The 26,558-nt window shown below is 45.0% G+C and overlaps 1 protein-coding gene across 1 annotated transcript in view; it reads right to left on the bottom strand.

The window, feature by feature from the left end:
* Nucleotides 1-26,558, bottom strand: part of PRKDC (protein kinase, DNA-activated, catalytic subunit) — a 3,362,625-nt gene that overhangs the window by 2,941,465 nt on the left and 394,602 nt on the right. Inside the window, exons 14-15 of the mRNA XM_069621025.1 lie at nucleotides 24,418-24,461; nucleotides 21,042-21,146 (exon numbers count right to left, since the gene is read on the bottom strand). Coding sequence (XP_069477126.1) covers nucleotides 21,042-21,146; nucleotides 24,418-24,461 — 149 coding nt within the window. The remainder of the gene's footprint in view (nucleotides 1-21,041; nucleotides 21,147-24,417; nucleotides 24,462-26,558) is intronic.

Raw genomic sequence — 26,558 nt, forward strand, 5'->3', positions numbered from 1 at the left:
TGGGGTGTCCCTATCTCTTCCCTTTTTTGCTCTCCTGTAGACCCCCAAAGGTTAACGCTCTCACCTTAGGTAAGTGAATGCCGAGCTCTCCATCTGCCTCGGGGCAGGGTGCTGTAACCAGTTTCTTCACTGGATCGGTAGCGCAGGCCTCTTGACTTCAGAGGACTGCTGTCCGTCGTTTACTGCACGAACGGTAAGTTTCGAGTAATTCTATTGTCTTTTAAGTCTTTAGCAATGATGTCTCTTGTTTTGCAGGTTCCGGCGATGGCGGATGACGGGCTGAAGTGAGTTGAAGATGGAGTCCGTATGATGAATAGAAGCGCCTGGAAGCACGTAAGTAAGCGCTTGTTGCCTGCTTCACGATGCGCTCTAACTGTCTTTTATTTTGCAGGTACGAGTTCGGAGCGGCTGCAGGGTGCCGGAATACCCACTGGGGTTGATGTGGAAAGGAGTAATGGCACGTGAGTATTAAAGTTCCCCAATGTCTTTAAACGCACCTTGTTTTGTCTTTCAGATGCAGGATGCAGCGCCGAAGGCCTCCGGAGCGTGCGAAGAGTCGGTAAGCTTTTGTCTTTCAGATGCCGGAATGCAGTGTGAAGACCTCCGGAGCGCACGAAGAGTAGGTAAGCCTTTGTCTTTCAGATGCCGGAATGCTAACCTGTTCTTTCTTGTCTTTATAGGTGTTGCTGAAGACTGGATTCAGGATGGTAAGCCTTTTTCCTTAGGCCCAGGATCCGATGCAGAAGACACGATGAGCGTTCTGCTGCAGAGGATGCAGAATAACGCAAAGCAAGATTCATCCACCGGGTGTGGTTTAAATAGCCTCCTGTAGTGCTTAGGTGTCTCCTTCCACAGCCACGCCTAGATAAGAAAAGAGTTCCTGCTTTCCAGAAGAGTTCCAGTGTTCTGAATCTAGGGAGTGGCTCCTGCCCCACCCAACAGGAAAAGTAGTTCCAAACAGAAGAGGATCAGAGGCTCAGCTGGCAGGCAAGTAAGCAGCATGGTCTGCTGCAGGTAAGTCCACCCAAGCATTATGAGCCTGGCGCTTCCAGCGCTGGGACTGGGCATATTTATGAGCCTGGTGCCACTGGCGCCAGGACTGGGTCCAAAAGGTCCCAATTGGGACTGGTTGGCCCTCGGAACCTGGGTTATGGATCTGCTTCCAAGGGAGTTGGGAAAACCCTGACCTTTTGGAAGCAGAGATCATGACAGGTAGGTACTTCGTAGCTAGCCACACTCGATTCCCTACTTCCCACTGGGGGTTTGGACTTCTTTTCTTGTCTGCCCATCTTTTGCAATCCTGTCGAGCCTTTGTGAGATTGGATTTGGATTCTCGATGCATCCTCTGTATGGTATCTAATAGATGGTCTACTGAAGGTGTATTTGTAGGAGGAATACCAGAGAGAGGTATATGTTTCGGGTCATAACCGTACGTGCATTTGAAAGGACTCATACCTAGAGAGGTATGTGTAGTGTTATTGTATGAGAATTCCGCCATGGGTAGAAGATGAAACCAGTCATCCTGCTCTTGGTTACAAAAACACCAGTTGTACTGTTCTAGTGTGGCGTTTAAACGCTCGGTTTGCCCATTACTCTCCGGGTGGAACCCTGAGGAAAGATCTTCGGATTCCTAGTGTTCTGCACAGAGTAGTCCAGAATTTGGACGTGAATTGAGGCCCTCTGTCGGACACTATATTGATGGGTATTCCATGTAGTCTGACTAGGTCTTTAAGAAAGACTTCTGCAATAATGCTGGCTGTAGGGATTCATTTAAGAGGTGAAAAATTAGCTAATTTGCTAAAGGAATCAACAGTGACCATTATGGCAGTGTGTCCACTTGATTCCGTTAGATCTACTATAAAATCAGTAGAAATGTGTTGCCAAGGTCCTTGAGGTTGAGTTTCTTGCTGTAGGAGTCCTAAGGGTTTGTGGTGGTCGTACTTGTTTTGGGCACACACCGGACAAGCCTTAACATACTCCTTGACATCCTTAATCAGAGAAGGCCACCAAAATTGACGGGATGTTAAATCCAAAGTGGCTCTTTGGCCCTTATGTCCTGCAGAAGGAATATCATGACACCAGGACATTGCTTGTACTTGGAGATTCCGAGTTGGTATATACAACGCATCCTTCTTGAAGAGAAGGTTGCCCTTCCAGTTTAAGTCCGTCCTTACACCTCTCTTGTTCTGTTGTTCCGTCTTTACCTGTTGTAAAAACGTATTTATGATATTGATGAATGTCTTTCCTGCCAACATGAGTTCCGGTTCTGGTGGATCTCCTGTTTCCTCACTCATGCTGCGAGAAAGGGCGTCTGCCAGAGTGTTGTCCTTTCCTGGAAGGTAGGTAATCTCAAAGTCAAATTGTGAGAAGAAATATGCCCACCTGGCGTGTCGTGAATTGCGACATTCCATCTTTTGAAGTACTTTAAGGTTCTGATGATCCGTACGGACCAAAAACTGAACTACCGAGCCTTGTAGAAGATGTCTCCATTCTTCGCAGGCCTGTCGGATGGCCAGGAGTTCCTTTTCTAGAACAGAATAGTTACGTTCACTAGTGGTCAATGTGCGGGAATAATAAGAGACCGGATGTTCTAATCCGTCTTCCTCTTTCTGTAGTAAAGCAGCCCCAATAGCACCATGGGAAGCGTCGGTTTCCACTATGAATGGGCGTGTTTGGTATGGTTGCCTTAGAACTGGAGCTGTTACAAAGGATCTTTTTAGTAGTTGGAAGGCCTGTTCAGCGCTGGAATCCCAGAGGAATTTCACCCCTTTCTTCTAAAGATGGGTGATAGGAAGAATAATCTCAGAGAAATTAGGGATGAACTTTCTATAAAAGTTCTCTAGTCCTAGGAATCGTTGGATCCCTTTGACATTGGAGGGTGCAGGCCAGTTGGTAATCGCATTAGTCTTGGCTGGGTCCATCTGTATGTTATCTGCGGATAATATGAAACCCAGATACGGTACAGTGGATGCCTCAAACACACACTTTTCAGGTTTAGCTAGCAGACAGTTTTTTCTTAAGCGTTGTAAAACTTCTGTAACCAAGATGCGATGTTCCGACAAAGTGGTAGAGAAGACAAGGATGTCGTCCAGGTAAACGACCACTGAGGAATAGAGCATGTCTGAAAAAAGGTTGTCCATGAATCTTTGGAATTGTGCTGGTGCATTGACAAGCCCAAAGGGCATTACTCTGTATTCGTAGTGGCGTCCGGAACGCCGTCTTCCATTCATCTCCTTCACGGAGTCTCAAAAGGTGATATGCCCCTCTCAAGTCCAACTTAGTGAACACTCGAGCACCCTGGACGGCTTCAATGATATCCTTCATCAAAGGCATAGGATATCTGTCCCGCACTGTAAGGCTCTTTAGACCTCTGTAATCTATACAGGGACATAGTTCTGTTGTACCTTTCTTGGAAATGAAGAATAGTGAAGCTCCTGCTGAAGAAGTCGACTCTCTAATGAGCCTATTCTCTAAGTTGATTGCAAGATACTCTTTCAGAGCTTCTTTTTCGGGTAGAGAAAGTGGGAACATTCTACCGACATGTACAACTGCTTCTGGTATCGGATCAATCTTACAATCTTCCTTATGGTGTGGGGGCAAAAGACGTGGTTGTGCATCTGTGAACACATCCATGAATTCCCTATATGGGGCTGGTATCATGTTGACGCTGAAGGAAGGATGTAGTGTTGCTTGAATGACCGGGGAGATCTCCTTAGTCAAGCAATGTTGATCACAGTATTGTGATCTGAAGTCTACTGTGTTCAGACTCCAGTCAATGTGAGGATTATGCTTTCTAAACCAGGGAATTCCCAGTATAACTGGAAAATGTGCTGCCATGATCAGATCAAAGGTAAGGTATTCCTGATGGTTAGCCATCCTTATCTTCAGTTCCTGTGTTTCGTGGCTAATGGGACCTGAAGTGAGTGGGGTACCATCGACTCCTTCCACCGGTAGGGACCTAATCTTTGGGCGTCTGGGTATTAGATGTTCCTTCGCCCACTTGTCGTCCACAAAATTGCCTGCTGCTCCACAGTCCAACATGGCTATGCATTCCACAGAACCCTTTGGATCCCATTCTATCAGTACCTTGATCATCATAAAACTGCAGCAGTCCAACATCGGAGGCTGTGTCATACGACAGGGATTTATGGTATTCACCCCTTCCCTTTCCCTGCCTTCTGGACAAACCCTCAATAATTGGCTGTCTGATCCACAATACATACACAAGCCAAGGTCCTTTCTTCTTTTACATTCGCTGATAGAGAGTGGTCCTCTTGTAGTTCCAATCTGCATAGGTTCTTCCGTGGATCCCTTTTTAGGCACCGAGGGGGGGGGGGGGGGGCTTGGTCCTGATACGAAGGTGTGTGGTTTTTTCCTCTCTGCCTTTCTTTCCGCCATACGGTACTCTATTTGTAAGACCAAAGGGACCAGGTCTTGGAAAGTAGTAGGTCTGGCTGCTCTCGCCAGCTCGTCTTTAATGTCTCGTGAAGTCTTCTTCGCAATATAGTCTGTTGGGCAGTTTCGGGCCATCCTGCCTCTGCTGCTATCCTTTGAAATTTCATAACGCAAGTCTGGACATCAGATGATCCTTGTCGTATGTCGAGCAAGTTTTCGAAAGTGGAATATAAGACGTCCGGTCTCTCGAACCTCTCTCGCAGTCTTTGCACAAATGGGCCGTAACTGGTAAGGTCCGGGTCCGAAGTAGTGACTAGAGGTGTGGCCCATGCGAGTGCATTGCCTGTTAGATTGGATATTAGGAACCCGACCTTCGTTTTGTCTAGTTCGTAGGTCTTAGGACAAAAGGTAAATTGAATGGAACAGGCGTCCAAAAACTCCTTTATCTTCTTTGGGTCCCCATCATATTTCCCACATGACAGAGGAAGGGGAGGCAGTTCTCCTCTGATATCCTCCCGCTGCGGAGCCTGTTGTCCCACCTGTTGGATCTGTTGCTGCAACGTAGTATTATCCGCTCTTAGAGACTGTACTTCAGCTGTCAAGGCTTGAATAGCATTTACCATTTCTTGGTATTGTTCTAGGGAGGCCATTTTCGTTAGGCGTTGCAATCTCTCAGGTTCTGTCTGATCTTTAATATCTTCACCAACCCACTCCTCACCTGATGTCTTGAAGGTATTGTCTGTATCTGTGTTCCCGGAGTCGTCCGAAGATAGCTCTTTCCTTCTCTGTCTCCAATTATCGCTGGGCTTCATACACGTCCTTTTCCCCTGTTTGGAGTGATGGGAGTGAGCTCCACCGGAGGCCACTTTGCCAGAGATGCAGCTTGCCTGGCAGCGGGGACCCCGGGGAGCCCACCCCAGGCCAGAGAAAAGCCTTGCCGTTAAACCCTGGCAGATGGTTATGGCTGAATGGACAACGAATCCCAGAATGCACAGTGTAGTTGATGAAGTGTTCCGTGATATCTCCGGGAGAAGATCCGAATGCTTGAATAACACGGACAGATGGAAACTCGGAGACTGGAGGTGAAAGGGAAAGGTAGCGAGGCGTGCACCTCGCGTAGATAGAACAAGCGTGCACGGGGAAGAAGGGGAATACAAGAGGTAGGCAAAGTAGAAGGCTCAAGGAGTACACGCCGTCTGAGAATGGCAGAAACGAAGGGTATGCCGTTTGGGAGCGGCAAAGAGTACACACACACACACAGGAGTGCTGGATTACCTTCCGTAGCACTGGAAGTTGCAACGCGAATGCGTTAGTTGCTTCCTGGAAGATAAAGGCCGAATAGTCCTTCCTCTATTGCTCATGGTGACATGGCCGGCAAGCATCAAACGTCTAGACCGCGTACAGCATTCTCAGGGAATAGTCCTTCCTCTATTTCCTCCATACTCTCCATGGCAGGCGAGCCGTGAGTTTCCATGGTAGGCGAGTCGTGACAACTGGTTGCTATTGCGTAGGGATACAAGAAACAACATTATGTGCTTCTGCCATGTATGCCAGGAGCATTACTTGTCACCATGCTAACCCTATAATCTGCTTTCCCACACAGCGTCTGTAGCAAGGGTTTTAGCACATTTGGTGGTTTGTGTCAAGAAAACGTGCCAAAACCCGAACCTACTTCCTGCAGAATTTCCGACATGGCCAACTTCAGCTCAGATTTAAGCTCCACCCACCTCAATGCCCTTCCAGAATCCCTGAATTCTCTCCGGCAAACCTAAATTGTGTGCATGAAGGTGCCGAGCTCCTGGATTCATCTGAGGCAATGTGGCAAGTCAGCCCATTCAATGCATTCTGAACCTGGTGCAGTAAGTTGAGTTATTTAGCTATATTAAATGCGTCTTTGCACAGATACCCAACTTCCAAGGACCTTAAAACTTCCACTTTCTTCTCTTTCTACTTAACCAAATCTCCTTCCAATTTCACCCAAACCTCCCAATAGGGTTTCAAGAATGAAGGTAACTATCTTACAGAGGGGTCTATGTGATCACTGTGCGGCAGAAAATGTAGCAAACAGAAATTCCGAATGCAAAAATGCAGGTGCGTAGTGATCACGGATTGCACATCTACGTTTTCCTGCCTTGCCACTGCAGGGGACACCACTGCAACCAATTATACCGTAATAGTGGAGCGGGGGACACACCCAAAGCCCCCACTCCTCTTTTACGTTATAACAGTTTTTTGCCATTTTCGTCCACTGCCATTCACACAGTGAACGTACATTCGCAGAGTACCGAGAACTGATTAACTTTATATTCATGCATGCAGTTTGTTTTCCCCCACCATTGCTCGGTTTGTCTATATGTAGGCTTTGTTCATGACTCAGCTGGAGTTGCCTATAGATTTGCTGCTTCTGCACTTCAAATTCCACCTACACAGTATCACAGATCAGATTGTCTGTGCGTCAGCACATTTGCCAGCTTCAATTTTTCTACTTTGTTCCATACCCTGAGACCTCAGACACAAATTATCTAGGATAACCTCTGTTCCCAAAGCAGGGTTTAATTCCATCCCAGCTCAGCTTCCAATGCCTTCAACGATACAACTACTGCCAATTCCTGGTGGTAGGGTTTTGTTGTGTTGTCCCTACCCCTCTATAAAATGAGTATTGGCTAAATCAACTACATCAGGAACAGCAATGGGTTTGTCCGTGAATGATGCATCCAGTAATTTATAACCATAAAGTAGGAAAAACATTTACATTTTTGTACACCTGGAAGGCCCTCACATAAAATAATTATTTGCAAAAATCTGCTAGGCAGTGTTCCATAGCATACCACAGAGTTCCCCCTCCAGTTTACTGGAGCAGCTTTGTTGGACTTGAACAGGAATACTTTTGAGCACATGCAGACTCCTTGATAGTAATTTAAAATTATGCTACCCAATTCTTAATACTTTGTTAGATGACACGTTCAATGGATTGCCTTTCTCTCGCAGATTCCTCATCAGATAGATTTTCATTCTAGCATCATCTGCTCGGAATATGTTTCGACATGGGGCATAGGGCACCTCGACTCGACCGGCGAACCATCTTGACTCGATGCGTCAGTCGTTGACCCCAGACGGAACGTCGGCCATATACTGCATCACTACGCCCCTGTACCTCAGTTCCTTTTTCTACACGCTCAGCTCGCTGCTTGAGGAACGCTGCTAAACCTTAGCTTTTTCATTCAAAGTTTAGTAGTTTTTGTACGACGCAAGTTCGAGCCATCTCAGTTCCCAAAGTCTCTGCATTCAAGTGCTGACGAGATTGCTGCTCCAAAATGTCCATCATGGACACACACATGCCTCGGTGCCGGTCACGACACTGTGGACTGTGATTCGTGCAGTAAGATGAATCTGAAATCAGGGAACCGGTGGCAAAACTCATTCTCTGGCACGGTCGAACATTCGATCATCAGAGGCTGAGACGGAGGGGCTGACTGCATCGAAAAAAAGACCAAGAAGAGGTCTAATTCCCGTAACCATAAATCCTCTTCCTCCTCCCACAAGAAGAAATGATGCCACTGACATCGGCGCATGTCCGATTCTTTAAACGACACCAGTAAGTCGTCGGCTGGGCCAACATCCAGGGATGAGTGAGAGGAATTCAAGGAACAGGTGCTAGAGATGTTCCGTAAGGCAGCTGTGGGCACGGGCGAACAGACATCGATGCAGCAGATCCCAGTGGCTTCAGGGGCACCCGGTAATCCCGGCCCCAAGCATCCCACCATCAGGACGACGTTGGCGGCAGCGGATCTGTCAGGCTCGGCACCAAGTAAAGTCAGGCCACCTTTGGTGCCAATACTTACTGGGGCACCTCGGGCGCTGATAAGTTCCGATGCGCCCACGGTGCGGAGGTCTCTCTCGGCACCAACTGCAAAGCCATCGACGCCATCAACCAATATTTTCGGCTCCATGGATGACAACTATGGTGGCTTTGATCCCACATACTCAGGTGCTGGAGGGACCGATATGTTTAATTGATCAAGCAGATCTGGTGGCACAGGCCGAGGGCCTGCATGATGCCAGTGGAATGGACACTTCCCCAGATGTAGAAACACAGCAGACCCATCCTTATGGGCATGCCAATGCCAAATATAGGGCTTTTGTGGAGAGGGTGTTTGATAACCTGGGATGGAGTACTCCAGCCAAGCCTTTGTCAGGCTATGCATCACTTGACTGATATACTTGATGAATGACCTTCTACAGGACGGGCCATGCCCTTCAAGGCAGCCATCGCTGATCGTATTGCCACCTTCTGGCAGAGGTCTTGTACCATGCCCCCAGTCCACTCAGACTTTGCCAAAAAGTACAGGCCGTCAAGGGGAGACACACCACATCTCTTTACCCACCTACTCCGAAGGGGTTAGTGGTGCAGGCTGCCACTATCCACCAGGCCAGCCACATCTCTGTCAATCCATCCGACCATCAGGCAATATGACCTCAAAAGGTGGTCAATGGCTAATGTTGGTTCGCAAAGTACTCTTCAGGTCTGTGGACAGCCATTAGTGGGGCAGTCCAGTATATCCCTGGAGGGGAAATGCGTGAGGGCTTCCAAAGGCTGGTGGATGACGGCAAGGACTTGCAGACGGGCCTGGACATCGAAGACTGTTGTTCGATCAATGGGCTCAACCACAGTGTTGAGATGGCAGGCCTACCTGCACACCTCTGGTTTCTCACCAAACGTTCAAAATAAGCTACTGGACATCGCTTTCGATGGTGGGAATCTCTTCGGCCCTAAGGTCGATGACTCTTTGGAAGTTCAAGCAGTCGAAGCTCGTGACAAAGTCTCTACTCCTAGCTGTGCAACAGCCGGCAAAGCCTGCCTTTAGCTTCGCCTCAAGGCGTAGAAGCTACCAACGCTATGTCCCCAATGGCAGGAAAGCTCAACTCCTGCAAACCAGGCAGGGGCAGAGGTGTTTCCCGCGCTCCGGAATGGACACAGGGGCCTCTAGAGGCCAGCAGACAGCGGTAGCAGCAGCGGCTCTGCTCTTGACGCCGCTTTGATTTCTCTTTGATTTACCTCAGACACCTGGGCTCTTCAGCTTGTGTAGTGGGGCTACTGTCTGCCTTTCTTAAAAAGGCTGCCGGACAGACCACCTCCACTTCCTCAACAACCAGAACAGGAGCTCCAGGAAGAACTGTGAGCCCTGCTTTTGAAGGGTGCCGTGGAAGAGGTATCTCCCGAGCAGAAGATTGGGTTGGTATTCCTGGTATTTCCTGGGACCCAAGGAAGGAGGAGGACTCTGTCCCATCTTGGACCACAGTGCCTTAAACAAGTTCCTGAGGAAAGACCAGTCCCAAATGGTGACGTTAATAGAAATTCTCAACGCTCTCGAGTTTCAGGACTGGCTGGTGTCGATAGCTCTCCAGGATGCACATTTCCATATGCCCGTCCACCAGAAGCACATGAAAGCCCCAAGATTCCTCATAGGGGGTAATCACTATAAATTCAAGGTGTTCCCCTTTGGGTTGACCTCCGCTCGGCGGGTCTTCACCAAGCTTAAGGCGGTAGTCACGGCTCACCTCAGGAGATCTGGCATTAATGTTTTCCCATACCTGGAGACTGGTTGATCCGAGGGAAGTCGAAGGAGCAAGCTTTTTCCCATCTCAAAGACACCATCCGGCTACTCCAAAGGCTGGGCTTCTCCCTGTACTTGCAGATGCCCCATACGACAGAAACACAAAGGCTCTAGTTCATCGGAGCAATCCTCAACAAGGCCTCATCCCTCCTCCCCCGAGGAGAGAATCGCCAGTGTCAGACAGATGGACCAGCTTTTTAAAAAGCACACTGCATTGCCCAGTGGCCTCCTTCCTCCGCCTCTCAGGTCTCGTCGCCTCTTGCATTTTTCTGGTGCCAGAGCAAGACTGTGGATGCAGCCTTTGCAATAGCTCTTGCGGGGTCAGTGGTCCCAGTACTTCAGCACTTTAGGGGACATTCTCAAAGTGTCCAGGTCGGTGGCCAACAATCTCTCTTGGTGGGCCAGCAGTGACATGTTGGTGAGGGAACCTTGCTGGCCTCCATGGCACCAGGACAGGGTGAAATGGATGCGTCCTTGTAAGGTTGGGGTGCTCATTGCAAGGATTTGCAGGTGAGCTGCCTTTGGTCAGCAATGTAGGCCCGGTGGCATATAAACAGGCTGGAGCTGCAAGCCATCAGGTTAGCCCTGAAGGCGTTTGCGCCCTCTCTGAAATTCTGACGGACAATGCAGTGGCCATGCACTAGAACAAGCAGGGTGGTGTGTGCTCCCTCCCCTTTGCAGAGAGGCAATGCAGCTATGGTTCTGGCTGTTGGAGAACCAGATCTCAGTCTCAGCAGTCCATCTGGAGGGGAAGAGAACAGTTTGACGGATTTTCTAAGCAGGCAGAGCATGTTCTCACACGAGTGGGAAGTGTGCCAGGAAGTCTAAGTCTCTCTGGGGTACCCCAGCAGTGGATCTGTTTGCCACCGAGTCCAACAGGAAGTGCAGACAGTTTTCTTTGAGGGATCTCCCAGTGAATGGTGCACTAGGAGATGCGTTTCTGGTGGACTGGACTTGTGCACTCCACTACGCCTTCCCTCCGATTCCCATCATTACGTGGGTTATCAGGAGGTTGAGGCGGTTTCGAGCAACCCTGATCTTGATTGCCTCGGATTGGGCGAGAAGGACATGGTAATCAGAGCTTCTGGATTTGGCCATCTGCCCACCTTCGGCTGCCTTGTCGGCCGGATCTTCTATCCCAGTCAGAAGGTTGGGTACTCCATCCGAACCCAGAATCCCTCAACCTACATGCATGGCTCTTGAGAGGATGAGGTATGACTGGAACCTTTCCAAGGAGGTACTTGAGGTGTTGCTGGCTGCACGCAGACCGTCAATAGGATCGCTGTATGCGTGCAGGTGGAGAAGATTTGAGGCATGGTGTAGGGAACGCGAGACTGACCCCCATCTCTTGTCCCATTACTACAGTGATGGTTTTCCTTCTGTCGCTGGCCTCTTGAGGCCTTCCGATTACCACAGTCAAAGGATATTTGACGGCTTTGTCTGTGTTCAAAAGGTCTTCGGATCAAGGATATTTCTTTATGATCCCGGTTATGGCCCAATTCCTGAAGGGTTTTATGAATACGTTTATGCCTACCTCCCTTTGTTGTTCCAGACTGGAACATTACTTTGGTTTTCACCTTTCTTATGGCAGCTCTGTTTGAGACTTTACACTCATGTTATTTGCGTCTGCTTACATTGAAGACCGCATTCTCAGTGGCCCCATCACATCGGCCAGACGGGTCAGCGAACTGCAGGCCTCGTCAAGCAAGCCACCCTTCCTTTGCTTTTTTCAGGAGAACGTTTCCCTGAAGGTTCAACACAGTTTTCTGCCCCAGGTGGTATCGGAATTTCACTTGTCCCAGGCCAATGACCTACCCGTTTTTTTATCTGCTTCCGCACCCCTCTATGGAGGACAACTGTTTCACAGACTAAACCCTAAGAGAGCGTTTTTTATGTGGCCAGAATGGCAGAAATCAGGAAGGAGTATCAATTGTTTGTGGCCTTCTCTGTGGCTTGGACAGACTTAGCCATTTCAAAACAGTACATCTCGCTGTGGATTACGCTTTGCATCTCCGATTGCTACCACAATGCGGGAAAGAGCTGCTTCCAGGCATTAGGGCTCACTCAACTAGAGGGGTGGATACCTCAACGGCACTACAAAATGGAGTACCGGTAAGGGACATCTGCAGGGCTGCGACCCAGCCCTTGCTGCATACTTTTACCAAACACTACAGCCTGGATGTCGTCCGTGGGGCCTATGCTCAATTTGGAAGAGCGGTTTTGCAGAATGCCCTGCTGTATAAGACTTTCATCACGCCTCCTTCATGAGTACTGCTTGGGGAATCTATCTGATAAGGCATCTGCGGGAGAAAGTGTAAGAAAGGCATGGCATCAACAATAAGACAGACACAAGTGACCACAGTTCAAGGGTGTTTATTGAACTTCAAAAAAGGTTTGATAAATGCCTTTCTAAATCTAAATCTACTGATGGGAGTAAACTAAGACCATAAAATAATAATAACGTAGTTCTAGTGGTGTCTTTGTCAAAATAAAAGGGCCTATGCTAAAAACCTGATTACCAATCCTTCCCTCTAAATACAAATAGTGTGGGGAACAATGTTATGTAAAGAAAGAAGGGTTCAAAATGATATGTCAGGTTGTTCAGGCCGTTGGCCTCCCTTCCCCACGTTTTCAGCATGGGACAAGGCACTTGAGCGTAGCACAGTCTGTGGCTTCTTTAGCACGAGGATACAGTTCAAATCTTTAGCATCAGGGCCTTCAATGCGCAAGTCTCCTTGCTTTAAAATGTCTTTGCTCAGAGGGCCTGATGCAACCAACTAAACAACAAGTTCTCCTCCTCCTTCGATTAGCACAAGTATTCACTTAGGGTGATTCACCATTCAACCCTGGATCCCCCTCATCCAGGCTCAGATCCCTTTAACAAAATGTTCACAATATATTCTTTCTCGGGCGACTCACGGTTCACCCCGGGCCCCCTTCAGCTGGTCTCGGATCCCTTTTTCTACAATTAGTCTCCCTCAGCCGGGCTTGGACCAATTTCAATTTACTTCAAAGATCAAAGATTTTTGAATGTGCACAGGGTTGGGCTTAACCCGTTGCAAGACCACTTTAATTTCACAATTCCTCTTGTTTTAACATTTGTCACCTCTGCGTTGGATACCTAACAGAGACTTTCGAATGAGCCCCCACATGGTGCCAGACCACTCAGTCTATGGGATCGCAACTTAGCTTCACAGTTCCATCACTCAGCGGCTGTTCCGATTACATTCAAGACGCTCGCCCCATACGCTTCATGCACTGTTCTCTTCAATATTCTTTATACAATGTTGCTGCTTGCAACCTTGGTTTCCACACAGACTGGTTTGGTATCAGTTCCCAACTCACCGGCTGTGTTGACTTCACTAGTGCTGCTTTGTTGTAGGACCCAAGGAGGGTACCACAGCGGCAATCAATTCACCCCGCCTTGACTGTCGACGCGGGAGAGCCCTGGGTACATCAGACACACAATGGAGGATTCTTCAGCTTTGATTCTAGGTCTTACGTTTCCTCGAAGGCTCATGAAAGACACAGGCTTTCGGTGAAAACGTCAAGGGCACTTCCCTCCTTGCAATCCTCTTCGGTCTTGCTGTCTTCCGCCTTGTATTAAACTGCTATCTTGGAACTGCTGCTTCCTCATGGGCGTTGCCTTGCTCAGAGTGTGCTTTCGTGCTTTGCCTTTTATCCGTGTGGGGAAGTGTGACTGAAGTTAAGTTTGTGTAAAGATCAGTAATTGGCTGACCAAGACCCCTCATCCAGGTGATCCTCCCGCACTGGTCCACCCCCAGGAACTGGATCCAAAAGCGATGGTCGTGTCCTGACCACTTGGATGACAGATCCCCGGGGACTAGCGGGTGAGACACCTTCAGGTTTCTCATAAAAGGCAATCCATTAAAGGAGAAATTAGTTACAGTAATGTTTTTTCTATGGATTCTTCACCTGCAGATTCCTCATCAACCTCCCTTCCATCCCCGTTATGAAAGTGCTTGCAGCCGGTATTTGTCTTTCTCTTGGAAGGAGGAGGCAAGTTTTTGGTTCGGGGACTGCTGTCCGGTTAGATGCTGCATCCCTTTTTTTGCGATCTCTATTTTCCTCCAAAAAGAAATCTAAGTTGGATTAACTTTTTCTGTTCACTTCCGGCTAATTAGCCATATTGTCTATTTTTCCTATGCAGTGGCTGAGAAAAAAGGTGGGGAACTGAGGTACAGGGGTGTAGTGATGCAGTATATAGAGGATGGCCGGAATCGGCGACCGACACATCGAGTCAAGAGGGTTCCAAGGTCGAGTCGAGGTGCACTACACCCCCTGTCGAAAAATATTCTGAGCAGCTGACACTGGAATGGATATCTACCTGATGAGGAATCTGCAGAAAAGAATCCATAGAAAGAACATTACAGTAAGTCATTTCTCCTTTTCAGTTAGTGTCACCAGTAGTTAAACATAACTGAAGATTTAAGCTTCTAGAATTGCGCTTGCCTCAGCAAAAACAAGTAAAGTGATCACACAAGAGGAACAGATTATTTTTAACCAGCAGCCAGCCATTGCAATACTGATGAACATCAAAACAATCTCGAACATCCAAAGTGTTTCATACAGTTTCTGAACCATGACACAAACAAGGCAGGAAATTTAAGGTGGTCATGGCACAACAGTGTGTACTATCCATAGTTCTAATTGTTTCAAAGAACACAAAGAGTTGCCATTAAATGAGATCCATTCTTCTATTACACAGTACAATTAGTAGCAGATAGTCTGCATTTTTTACTGTATTTTTAAAGAGGGTAGTCGAAAACTTTCTGCAGATTGGTGCTTTAATAAAGAAATGAAGGGTGTTGTAGGTGTTCTTTATTACGTCCTTTGGATTTTAAGCCATTTAAGATGGTTGGTTTAAGGAATTGGTCTTCTCTTTCCAAGGCAATGACGTAATTCCCATGAATTTAATATTTTCCAAGTTTTCAAAAGTGTATTAAGCTTACTGGTATGCTGCAAGGGAATACTTGCTGTCAATTTGTTTGAGGACACAAAGGGGCTTATGAAATCTTTTCTTTAATGGCCTGTTCTACTGCTAATGCAAATCATGTGGCGGCTAGAGACAACAAAAATATATTGCTTTAAATAAATGCTCGATTTTTACTTTTTTAATCTTACATATTGAAATTCACATTTATAACTGATTGCAAATAAGTTTTTCATATTCGACATTTGAAAGAACAATTACAAAAGATTTGGCCAACCGCAGATATCTCATTTGTCAAAAATCCCTGGGCTTCACTACTTGCTAGACTACAAATTGTATAATTTGCTAAAATGAAAGAGCTGCCTGTCAAAAAACGTTTTTTCTAGTTATGTACAAGGGATTTCACAAGTATGAAGAAAGCCCTCAAAATGGGATTCTGAAATCTAAAAGATTCAAAACATACTGTAACTAGTCAACTGTCCACAAAATAGAAAAATTAGCTCAGTTTCACAAATAAGCATCTCTGAAGAACAATGGACTTCCGTTTGGCATGCTCCCTTTATCTCAAACATATTTCACCATCAAGACTATTCTTACTAAACACACAGCATGGTCCTCCAATCATGTAGACATGACAATTATTGTCTGTGTTGGAAATACCAGTCAAAATCTAACTCCTTTGCTCTTCAAGGGTCGCAGGATTGACCAGTTTTGGCCTGCCGTCTGGACACAGATATCCAGTATTTTCAAAACAGATGCACCCATCCATGCTCAAATTGCCTGTTTGGGTGAATACACTTTCAATTTACGATCTTTACACAAGTATTATATGATGCTGTTAGATCTTATGGTTAGCAGGGAAGACCATACTTTGCATTTTTAACGTTTTGGTGGGCTATGTTCTCAAAAGTGGCAATCTCGTTCTTTGGTACCCCATCGCAAAGTCAACCAATTTCCCAAATATGAAGCCCATTAGATGCCGGTTCTTACTACACTAAACCAACTTGAAGACTTTGATGTATTGACTGGAAGGCCAACATTCCACCAGAAATGTCCACGCTCGACGCCAAGCCGGTGGATAAAGCTGCCATGCAATCCCTCATTTTCATATGCAGCCAGCAGCATGTTCAATTAACACTAGACCTCCACTGTGCTGTCCTGAATTGTAAGAGTGTGGCAGCGAGGGGACCAGACACAAATTAGATTTCATGTCACATGCCAGTTGTGCATATTTAAAGAGTTGTCTGGTCTGTATGTTTTTTCTACTGTAAAATCCTTTCAAATTTCAGAATTTGCTTTGTTTTTACATAACCTGTCAATAACATTGTTAATTTTGAAAATGCTCATTATATATGTGTAGCATTATTAGCAATTTATTTATTGTACAATCTGTCTTTCTGCAGGCCAATGTTCTATAAATTCAGAGTGATACTGAACAGGACATGGGGCACTTATGACTGGTGGCTCGCAACACTACTTGACAAGAAATATTTTTGGCGCATAACAGCCAAATCTGTACGTATAATCGATACTGTACAGTGAAGTACAAATAGCGCCGACGCCAAAGTATAAGGTTGAAGACATTTTAAAATGCTACAAACATAACTACAACCAGTACAGTAGATTATATACATATCTCTCAGTCATATCAACAACATTTGGGAACCGTTTACGGGGAGATTTTAAGACCCAGAAGATGGAGGTTTGTGATTTCCCCAATTAATTGCATTGGCGGAAAGGACAAATTACGCACACATTTGTATTGTTTGCTGCACATGTTTAATTTAGATGATGGTGTAAACGAGTGCCGCAGAAGAGAGCGTGCAGTGTACAAGAACAACAGCAAATAAGATGAAAGCAAGATCCTCTGGGAAACGCACATCATTGCCAACAAGTGTTTCTTTTTATGGCTAATAGGAATGGCCACTATTATAGATATATATGAAGCAACAAAAGTGCAATAAAATAAGGCTATTTTGAAACGGTGTACACTGTGAACTGAATAACTCCTATGGACTCCCAATTTTGGCAGAAAAGGCACAGTAAGATTCAATTAGCTGGTCAAGATTGCACGCTTTGGTTAAGTGGTGAAGGCAGGATTTGCGCCTACTTTGAAGTTTAAGAATTTGGCCACATATCTTCCCAGCTCATGTTAGCACACATATCAATGTTTGGGTTTGAAGACCTAAAATAATACTTTGTTTTTAGAGATGACTTTAAAAGTATGAAAGTCACCAACCTGACCATGTACAAATCTTTATGGAAACATGGGGAGCAAAACAAGCATGATTGTAGCTTTATATGTTGCATATCCTGAATGGAAGCCTACAAGTTTCAGCATACAAAGTAATGTGAACCCACAAAGAAAGAACCTACAGATACAAAGTGAAATAACCAATATTCTGATATGGATGTATTGGGAAGGCGGATCTACAACAGCCACTGCTGGATTTGCACATTAAGTAGAACTTTTCTGTCCAATGGGATCTTCACAAAGAAATTGTATGCACTGAATTTACAAAACAAGACGTATTGACTTTGCTAATACTTGTTTGTCAATGTATACAAAGTGAGCCAGGTACCTTTTCGAGGTGATTAAAATACCTATGCCATTTAAATCCTTTTTTTTCAGGCCCTTTAGTGTGATTTGTTTTATAATTACTGCTGATGGATCAGGTGCCAATTATAAAATACACAAGCTTGTATTTTTTCCTCAGAAAAACATAGATTCATGCCTCCTCCTGCTACCCAATGTCACCCTCTCATCCAATAATGGTGAGAAGTCTGGGAAATTACTTCATGTAAAGTCTTTTACATTATACTTATTACAGGTCCGTGTCAGGAGCAAACTGGTCTGTATTCTTCAAACATCTTTGAGCTATATGAAGCCACAATACCAAAGCTAGTTCACTTTTTGCTATCAAAATGTAGATACTGTTAGCTCTATGCAGATAATATTAGCTCTCTAGTTCTTCACTAGAACTCTGTGGGTCAAGGCAGAGACAACTAGGCAAGAGCTTGAGCGACCATAGAGATATTGCATACATGTCAACATAATCCATTCCATTTGGGAGATGCAAATGCAGTCCTGATTTAAACTTTGCATTCAGGAGCTTGTAGTACTGTACTTACCCGTTATAAATCCAGGACTACAAGTCCCAGAATGCAAAGTTAAAGCCAGGACTGGACTACCATCTCGCAAATGGAATGGGACCTGATGACATGTATGCAAGATGACTTGAAATGGCAGTAGCGTCCAGTGTAAATCCAAGTAAAGTCACAACACATGCACAAATCTATCAAGATCTCTGAGTTTTCCAACTGGAAAACTTAGGAAGCATTAATCTAAAAAGGGTATTGGAAAGGAAAAAGGGATGTTGGAGTACAGTGGGAAATCTTTGAGTGCATTATTGAATTACCAATTATATTTATGAGGCCAACAGTGACTGAAACAGCATACGTGCACGCCAATTATATAGGTTAGTCCTTTCATTCGATATTAGAACTGTAACTGTACGAGAGGTTGGAAAGGTATGACAGACCAGAACTTGGAAATGGCATACCATCATACCAGAATGTTACGCTTCAAATGGTCAGTTACTGCTGTCTTGCAGAAGGTCTGGCAGGATTCTGCATGGATATACATTATACCTCTTCATATCACTCTGGTTTAGTGGGATTGAGTTACAACAAAGACCCTATCATTATTCCATCACTCAAGACCCTACCATCAACCATTTTTTCCTGAGATAACCAATGTAGATTGCCCCTTTTTCATATGTCTCTTTTCTACCTCCTTTGGCAGGAACAGTCCTGCTTGTGCACTCCTGTAAACAATTCCATTTTAGCATGGGACCGAGGGGGGCCTATGAACCATTGCCTTTGTGGTCACAAAGGGCCGACACAGCAGCTGCCCAGTTTACGGGTGGGTTCTTCTGCTGCCTTCTTTGACATTTCCTCCAGGCATCTTACCAACATGTACAAACGATGTAGATGTAAGAGCACAAATCAGTCAACACGCAAAGTACTTCAGAGGGACAGGCCAGCAGCCCCTCGTCTGTAGTGTAAAAAGCTGTTCATCGGTGTGGTGGAACCTTCCCTGGCTCCAGGAGACCCCTTGTAGTAAACAGCTCACACCATGTGCATATGCTAATCATGGATAGTCCCCTTCCTTCCCTTAGAAGGACAGCCCTTAGAATCTGGATGAATAAAGCATGGCTGCTGTCTTTGCCCTGATCCCATCATTGTAGCTGGCTGTGGAACAAGTAAGGAACCCCCCACCCGAATCCCTCGGCTAGCAAGGGACCAGAAAGATTGCAAACTCGACATGGAAGAGTTATTGGAAAGCCCATCATATGGCCCAGCCCCATCACCCCTCTCTGTCACTGACAAAACACTGCTATTCACCATCCTGTGGCCCATCCCCCTTTTTACGTCATGGTGCAGCACATTTTTAGGAATACCCTGCATCATTGCAGCATCGTTGATACCGAAGGCGTGGTGCCATGTCAAAATCTGGTGAGTTTGTGTATGTTGGTGGCGGTGGAGAGGGGCTTTTCAATGCAGACTGAGAAGAGTTTAGGGCTTGAGGGAGTAAGCAAGAGTGAAATTGGCAGGTATTCTAGCCCCCGCCCCGTAAAATACCTAATGAACGCCTGACAATGCTTTTATTGCCCTGCCGAAGATAGGCCCTGTGCAAAACGGGCATAATTCCCAACAGGCAAGTGAGCACAGCTCCCGAGCTTGGTTAAGCAAGCTTTGAGGCATCTCTCAGCCTGCCAACCAGCATGCTAAGCAAGTCAAAATGGGTGACTATGGATGCATAGTTCAAGCAGCCCTTTCTCTAAATCAAAAGGTTCTTGTCTCTCATAACCGTCAGCTGTTCCTTATGGTAATTGAGTGCAGTTTACAGACTGCCTAGTCCTTCCCTGGCATCCGTCAACTTACAGATGCTTGTTTTGCTGAACAAGGGATACAATGTATGAGAGAGAGAGAGAGAGAGAAAGAGAGAGAGAGAGATAGAAAGAGAGAGAGAGAGAGAGAGAGAGAGAGAGAGAGAGAGAGAGAGAGAGAGAGAGAGAGAGAGAGATCAGTGTGAGCTAGTGAAATGGGACCTGTATGCAAGAAGTCAGTGGTGGGAGTTCAGGGTTGCAGGTTCTTTTGTCTTGACTACTTGTTATTGTTATTCAGTGTGCACGTGTTCTGCATGTAAGTATAGCAGAACCCTCAACTGTAGACAGTTGCCCTAGGGTTGTTAGACTATTTATAATAACCATTCCCCCTCTTGCACTGCAACCCATAGAATACAGCCGACTCCCACGAAACGTTTGGTCCAGCTGTCACATAGTCACTGCCACAGCATTCACCTCTGTGCCTGAACACAACATTCTGCATGATTTTGATGATGTTTTAACTAGTCATATCAGCTAGTAATGGAATAGTCACCTAATTGTAATGACTAATTTGCATGCAGTGTAATGCTCTTTATTTTCATGTTTGTACCTTCCACCCCACAGTGCTTCAAAGGCATAACAATGGCAGTAGGCTCTATACAAATACCAAATAACACCGACCCTTGAACATCTAACAATTTCCAAATCTTTGCTCACACATGGCATTTTTGCTGTCCTTTCCCATTCTACTCCCACTGTATTAAATCTCTCAGCATAAGAGCTTTTAGTAGACAAGAGCAACACAATTGGATGATCTATTACAGCTTCAGTTCAGTATTCCCTCTTCTGTATATCAAAGGTTAAAATATAGGAGCAGTGCATGCTTCCCCTCAAATCTCTCTCTCTTTCGCCTAGTCTGTCGCATTTTTTCTCCATTTTGGGTTGTCCTACTTTTTCTTTACCTTCTCTCATTGTATAGCAAGATGCTCATGGCAACTAAGCTTCTCAACGTGGATCAGGCGTTTTAACAGCCATTTACATAGATGCTTACTTTGAAAAGACTTCATGTAAGGAATTCTAATATATCTATATACATGCATACATACACACATGATTGGAGCAACTATTAACTTACAACAGCTTTTAACCTTGAAGATTTTTAAAATATAGATTTTTTTGTTTTACCTTCATTTTGTCACAATTGAGCAGGTTTCGAAAAAGATCCACATAGTCCTTATAAGTGGGAACTTTCCACTTTCCAGTTCTGACCTCACCAGCAACCGGTACTTCCTAAAAAAAAAAAAGATCAACAGGTCACCGATACATGCAAGCCCAAATACAGATATACACTGTGCACCAATTCCGCCTTAAATGCAACTTTGTGTAAAACAAATTAAGAACAGGCATAAGCAAAACAACTATGAAGAGATAATAAAGGTGTGTCAAGAATCTATGGCTTAGAAGCATCCCACACATCAACCAATTCCATGGCAACACTAACCACTCCCAACCACCACAGAAAATATCACCAAGATTCTAGAAGATTATATGCAAAACAATTCCTAAATGACATACACAGAATGGAAAAGTAAACGAAATATCAGACAATAGAATGCAGCACAATAGTGTTGGCATTTGTACACCAATGCGTTTTTCTGTGTTAGTGATACATTGGGGGCACAGAGAAGTGATGTAAGGTGAAAGAGCACAGCAAAAGGAACATGGGAAAACACACACAGAAGGGAAAAACAGAAAGAAGGCTATGCGGGTGGACAAGTGGATGGAAAGAAAAGCGAATGGGCAGAGGAAGAGAAAAGGGGCAAAGGATGCAAAAGAGAAGGCGCACCAGTCGAGGGCGCACACAAGAGAAGAGGCACAAGGTGAAGAGGTGCTGGTAAAATATTACAGAGGAAGACTGATGTTGTCCTAGGCTCAGAACCCCCTATTTACAATTTTAGACAGATTTCTGAAGTTGAGCTGAAGCAGTCACCTTGTAAAGGTGATCTCTTTCCAGCAATAGCAATTAAAGCATGTTCTGAATATTTGATAAGTTCTCTTACTAGAATCATTAATGCCTCTTTTAGGGAGGAGAATGTCCCTACGTGATTGAAACAAGTACGGTCACTCCACTCAAGAAACAAGGTCTTGATCCTTCTATTCCTACTAATTACAGACCCAGTGCAAATACCCATTTTCTCCTGAAAATCTTAGATAGAATTGCCTATGAACAAGTGCTAGTTCATCTGGAAAATAATACCATCCTCAATAAATATCAATCAGGTTTTCGGCCAGGTCAGAGTCTGCTCTTATGGATTTAAAATCCAATATGCTAAGTAGGATTAACGATAGACAAAATATGATGCTTATGGCGTTAGATCTATCGGCAGCGTTTGATCCGGTGGATCACACGCTGCTCATTACATAGACTTCGGGATGTCGCCAATTTCAGTGATCAACCATTGGCATGGATTAAATCTTTTCTGGGTAACAGAACGATTAGGGTCTGTAGTAACATAGCGGAAGCTATTCCAGTCCCTCTGAATTATGGGGTCCCACAGGGGGCCTGTCTTTCGCCCATTCTTTATAATATCTTCTCAACCCCGCTCTTTACCATGCTGGAAGAAAATCAGGTCTGTTTTTCAAACTATGCCGATGATACCCAGTGCCTCATCCCCCTTATAGGGGATTATGGGGAGGACGGGAAAACCATAAATAAAATCTACAATCTGATCCATGTTTGGATGTGCCAGAATGGATTAGCACTGAACTGCGAAAAAACATAACTTATGTTATGAAACCTTGGAAAGGGAAAAGCCTAAGACAAGGAACTTAAGCTGAGCAGACCTACGCTGTGCATAAAAGTATTCAGGGCACTCCTGTGTCGATAACCCAGGACGGAAGGAGCGATTGCTGCCGTGGTACTGTCCTTGGCTCCTGCAAGAAAGCTACACCAGTAAAAGCTGCATAGCCGGTGAGTATGAGAAAGCGGTAAGAAATCACCATATGTTTAAACCAAGGTTGCAAGCGGCAACATTGTATGAAGAATTATACAAAGGTCTGTTTTTGAAGCGCATGCGTTAGGAGGTGCAAACGATTTGAAGCTTAAGGAGTGATTCGAAGGTCTCTGTTGGGTATCAAACTAAATGAAAAATACATTGTCAGAATCAAAGTGGTCCTGCAACGGGTCCAACAAAAATCTGTGCACAATCGAAAGTCTTCGATAAGTATTAAGTGCAACTTACATTTGGTCCGGGCCTGGCTGAGGGAGACTAGTTGAACGTGAAGAGTGATCTGAACCCGGCTGAGGGGGATCTGAGGTGAACCGTGAGTCACCCGAGAAGGAATAGTTTTGGAATTACAAGAAAAGAGGATCTGAGCCCAGCTGAGGGGGATCCAGCAAGAAACCTCCAAGAATAGTTTAGTCACAAGAAGAAAGGAACGTTCTATGTTTAGTTTTGCACATCAGGCCCTCCGAAACAAGAGACTTCGATAGAAAAGAGACTTGAGCACAGAAGGCCCGCCAGATATTTTAACTGCCATTATATCCTCGTACCGCAGACGCCAGAGTGTGTGCTTTGCTCAGAGTGAACCGCCTTGCCCTATGCTGAAACCGTGGGGATCGGAGGCCCACCGCCCAAGTAACCTGATTATCATTTTGTGAACACTTATTTCTTTTCCATGAACTGTACCCCCACACTATTTGTAGCTAGTAATAAGGATTGACAGTATACATTTTTTTAGTATAGGCACTTTTTGGTTTAACACGACTCCACTACGACTGCATTTTTTATTATTTGATGGTCGTATCTTGCTCCCATCTTAGATTTAGGTTTAGATAGGCATTTTTCGCACCTCTTTGAAAGTTCAATAAACACCCTTGAACTGTGGTCACTTGCGTCCGTCTTCCTTTGATACCATGCCTTCCTTACAGTGACACTTAACTCAAAGCACTGATTAACTGTGTGGATCACTTACCTTATATTGGAATTCACAATCACAGTTTTCATTGGTAGAATTTAATTGCTAGAATACATTTTGCATGGTAAATACTCTGTGTGGAAATTCCAACTGGAGCTTCACTTTATGCAAGCTAATAAATGCTCAAATGAAGCAGACAACTTTGCAATCACACTTAGCTTATTGGTTGCAATCATCCCCAGATAAGTTCTGTGCCTGCAATCATTCTGGCCATATACAATGATTGGGACAAGAATACAACCCAGACCAGGGCAGTAATACATTTATTTGGTCACCATTTTCATTTTGAGCAGCAGATTTGAGCATGCACTTGAAATTGATTAATGTACTAGAAATCTTACATACACAGAAACCAGTATGTCAGCTTATAATGGGCTAGGAAAAACAACTTAAGTTTACCATGCTGCACTTAAAGTGAGTCTTGTGTAACCATGGCAGAACTCGGTTAGTGGTAGGTTCCTCTCTATTAGAAAAATGTCACACATTCTTTTTGAAGCTACTAACAGGCATATGTACAGAAGACAAAGCTGCAAGTGTAAACTCTTAACAAAAAACTAAAAAAAAGCATTCAGGTTTTCCTTACCAATGTAATAGGCTTGGAACAGACTCTGATCAAACCCTGATGCACTGAAACAAAATGATAAAAAGAAAATCAAGTTATCATAATTTCACAACTCAAAGATGTGTCTGTTCGATTCTAGGACGATGGCTACATAGAAATACAGCATGATTTTCAGGAAAAACAATTTGCATTTTTTGTTCAACATGCTTATGGTTCAGATCACAGTTTGATTAGAAACTCTGCCTATCGATACAGAAAGTGCCAAAATGCACAGGATTCCTTAGTCTCTTCTTCCTTATAAAATTTTTCAACATTGAGGGGTGCAAGAACCAAAGCAGACCACTTGCTAAAGCTGCTTTTTACAATGAAACCCCTCCCACATCGCATTCGGTTTTATTTTTTAAGGTAAAGCAATGCAAGTATGTAGTCCTCCCCTCCCGAGTGGGTTCCAATTGAGCATGAGCTCGCAGGGGAATGGGGATAAGATTACATGCGTTAGCAGACGTGACAGTACATATTAAGACACCCTGGATGCATGTGCTGCAAAGGAAATCCCAAAATTCTAGTTATCTGATCTACAAACGCGTAGCATTGAGGGGCATTCCAGACTATGGGAAATATATTTCACCTCACAAGCGATGTCGCTACAGTCAGATTCAGTTCATAACGGTTTGGCCAGTGTTGTAGATTATGCTTAAGCCCATCACTGGGGCTTGCAATTTGAGAGGGAGGAAGGCTTGCATAGGAGTTCCATCTTTAATTGCAAAAGGTCAGTACCTCAGAGTGCTTTACCCTCTTTCAGTTGAAGTCGGGCACATACAACTTTCTCTGCGAAACTTCTTGCAATCTCTTGGACTTATTTTGGGCGTCCATCAGGGAGAGCAGATTTCAATTTCAGGAAGTAGTCCCTGCAATGTCCACCAACAGCAGCATAGTTTGGCTTTTCATGTAGCCTTTGGTTCGAGCACCTCACATTCTGGGAAAGATACCTCTGTGTGATTTAGCCAATTTCTTTCCCAGACCCCCGCCAGATATCTTGCGATACCTGCTGGCCATGTCGGAGTGGGCAATGGTTGGGGTTCCAATGGGTACTGCACACAAGCGATGGACCTGGTTACTTCATGAGCAAGAAATGTGGCCATTTGCACTCTATCTCGGGTAGCCCAACCAGACACTTGTGTGTCTCGTGCTTTTTTTGTTCACTCTGCCCTTACTCTAGGCTCTATTGAACTTTCTGTAGCTATATTTCCTGTTCCCAAACAGCTTTTATATTTAAGGAATAGAGGAAGTTGGATTTTGAGTTAACAGTGCCATAATTTCCCATTGAGGGGACACATGACGTGGTCTGAGATGGACGTGGGTTAGGTGGAGAGGACAGATTGACCAGTGGGTATTCTCTGTGAGCACTCGCCCTGCAATGCACCACTAGGTTGTTTGCAGTTTTAAACTTCGAAATCAAAATCTTCCTAGATGAGTCCAGATTGCACCAGTATTTCTAAATGGATGAGAACTGCTGGAACCTCAACATTTGTACTACAATGTCCTAGAAACTGAACTCCTGCACTCTATGGAGAAAAGAGCACATGTAAATACATCAAGTTAATTTGGAAAAAAGAGGCATTTGTTTATGTGTGAATATTAACTTCAGGTGTAGGCCTTCTATCACCGGAAAACTACATGTCATGATCGCTCGGTTAACATGGTCAGACGAGTGCCTTTGCGCTCATCTATCCTGCTCGAAAAGGATGTGACCAGATAAGAAATTATTATTCCTATAACCACCTCTATATTTTCGATTATTAGAAATTGCCACTATTATACAAATTGTAATTATTTGTAAAACGCTTATATAAAAGTGAAGTGCTTCAAAGCGCTTCAAGGCAGGAAGGGAACAAGGGGATCTCATCGTCATTCTTAGGTCTTGAAGATTACGAATGATCTAACAGCAATAACTAGCATACTAGGACGGGGTATTTCTACTAGCATAAGTGCGTGACAGAGTGGGGGGGGGGTGGGGAACATGCAAGACAAAGGTTGGTCATCAATGCGCCTATGCATGCAGGCATAACCGGCTAGGGAGGGGAGATAGACAAACATGCTAAGCCTACATTCAAGGTCGTGCAAGTGTGCAGACAAGTGCAAGGGAGGGGGACAACTGCACC

Source organism: Ambystoma mexicanum, chromosome 5q (genome assembly GCF_040938575.1).
Source record: "Ambystoma mexicanum isolate Mex_15411 chromosome 5q, UKY_AmexF1_1, whole genome shotgun sequence".
In the NCBI taxonomy this organism is placed as follows: Eukaryota; Metazoa; Chordata; class Amphibia; order Caudata; family Ambystomatidae; genus Ambystoma; species Ambystoma mexicanum.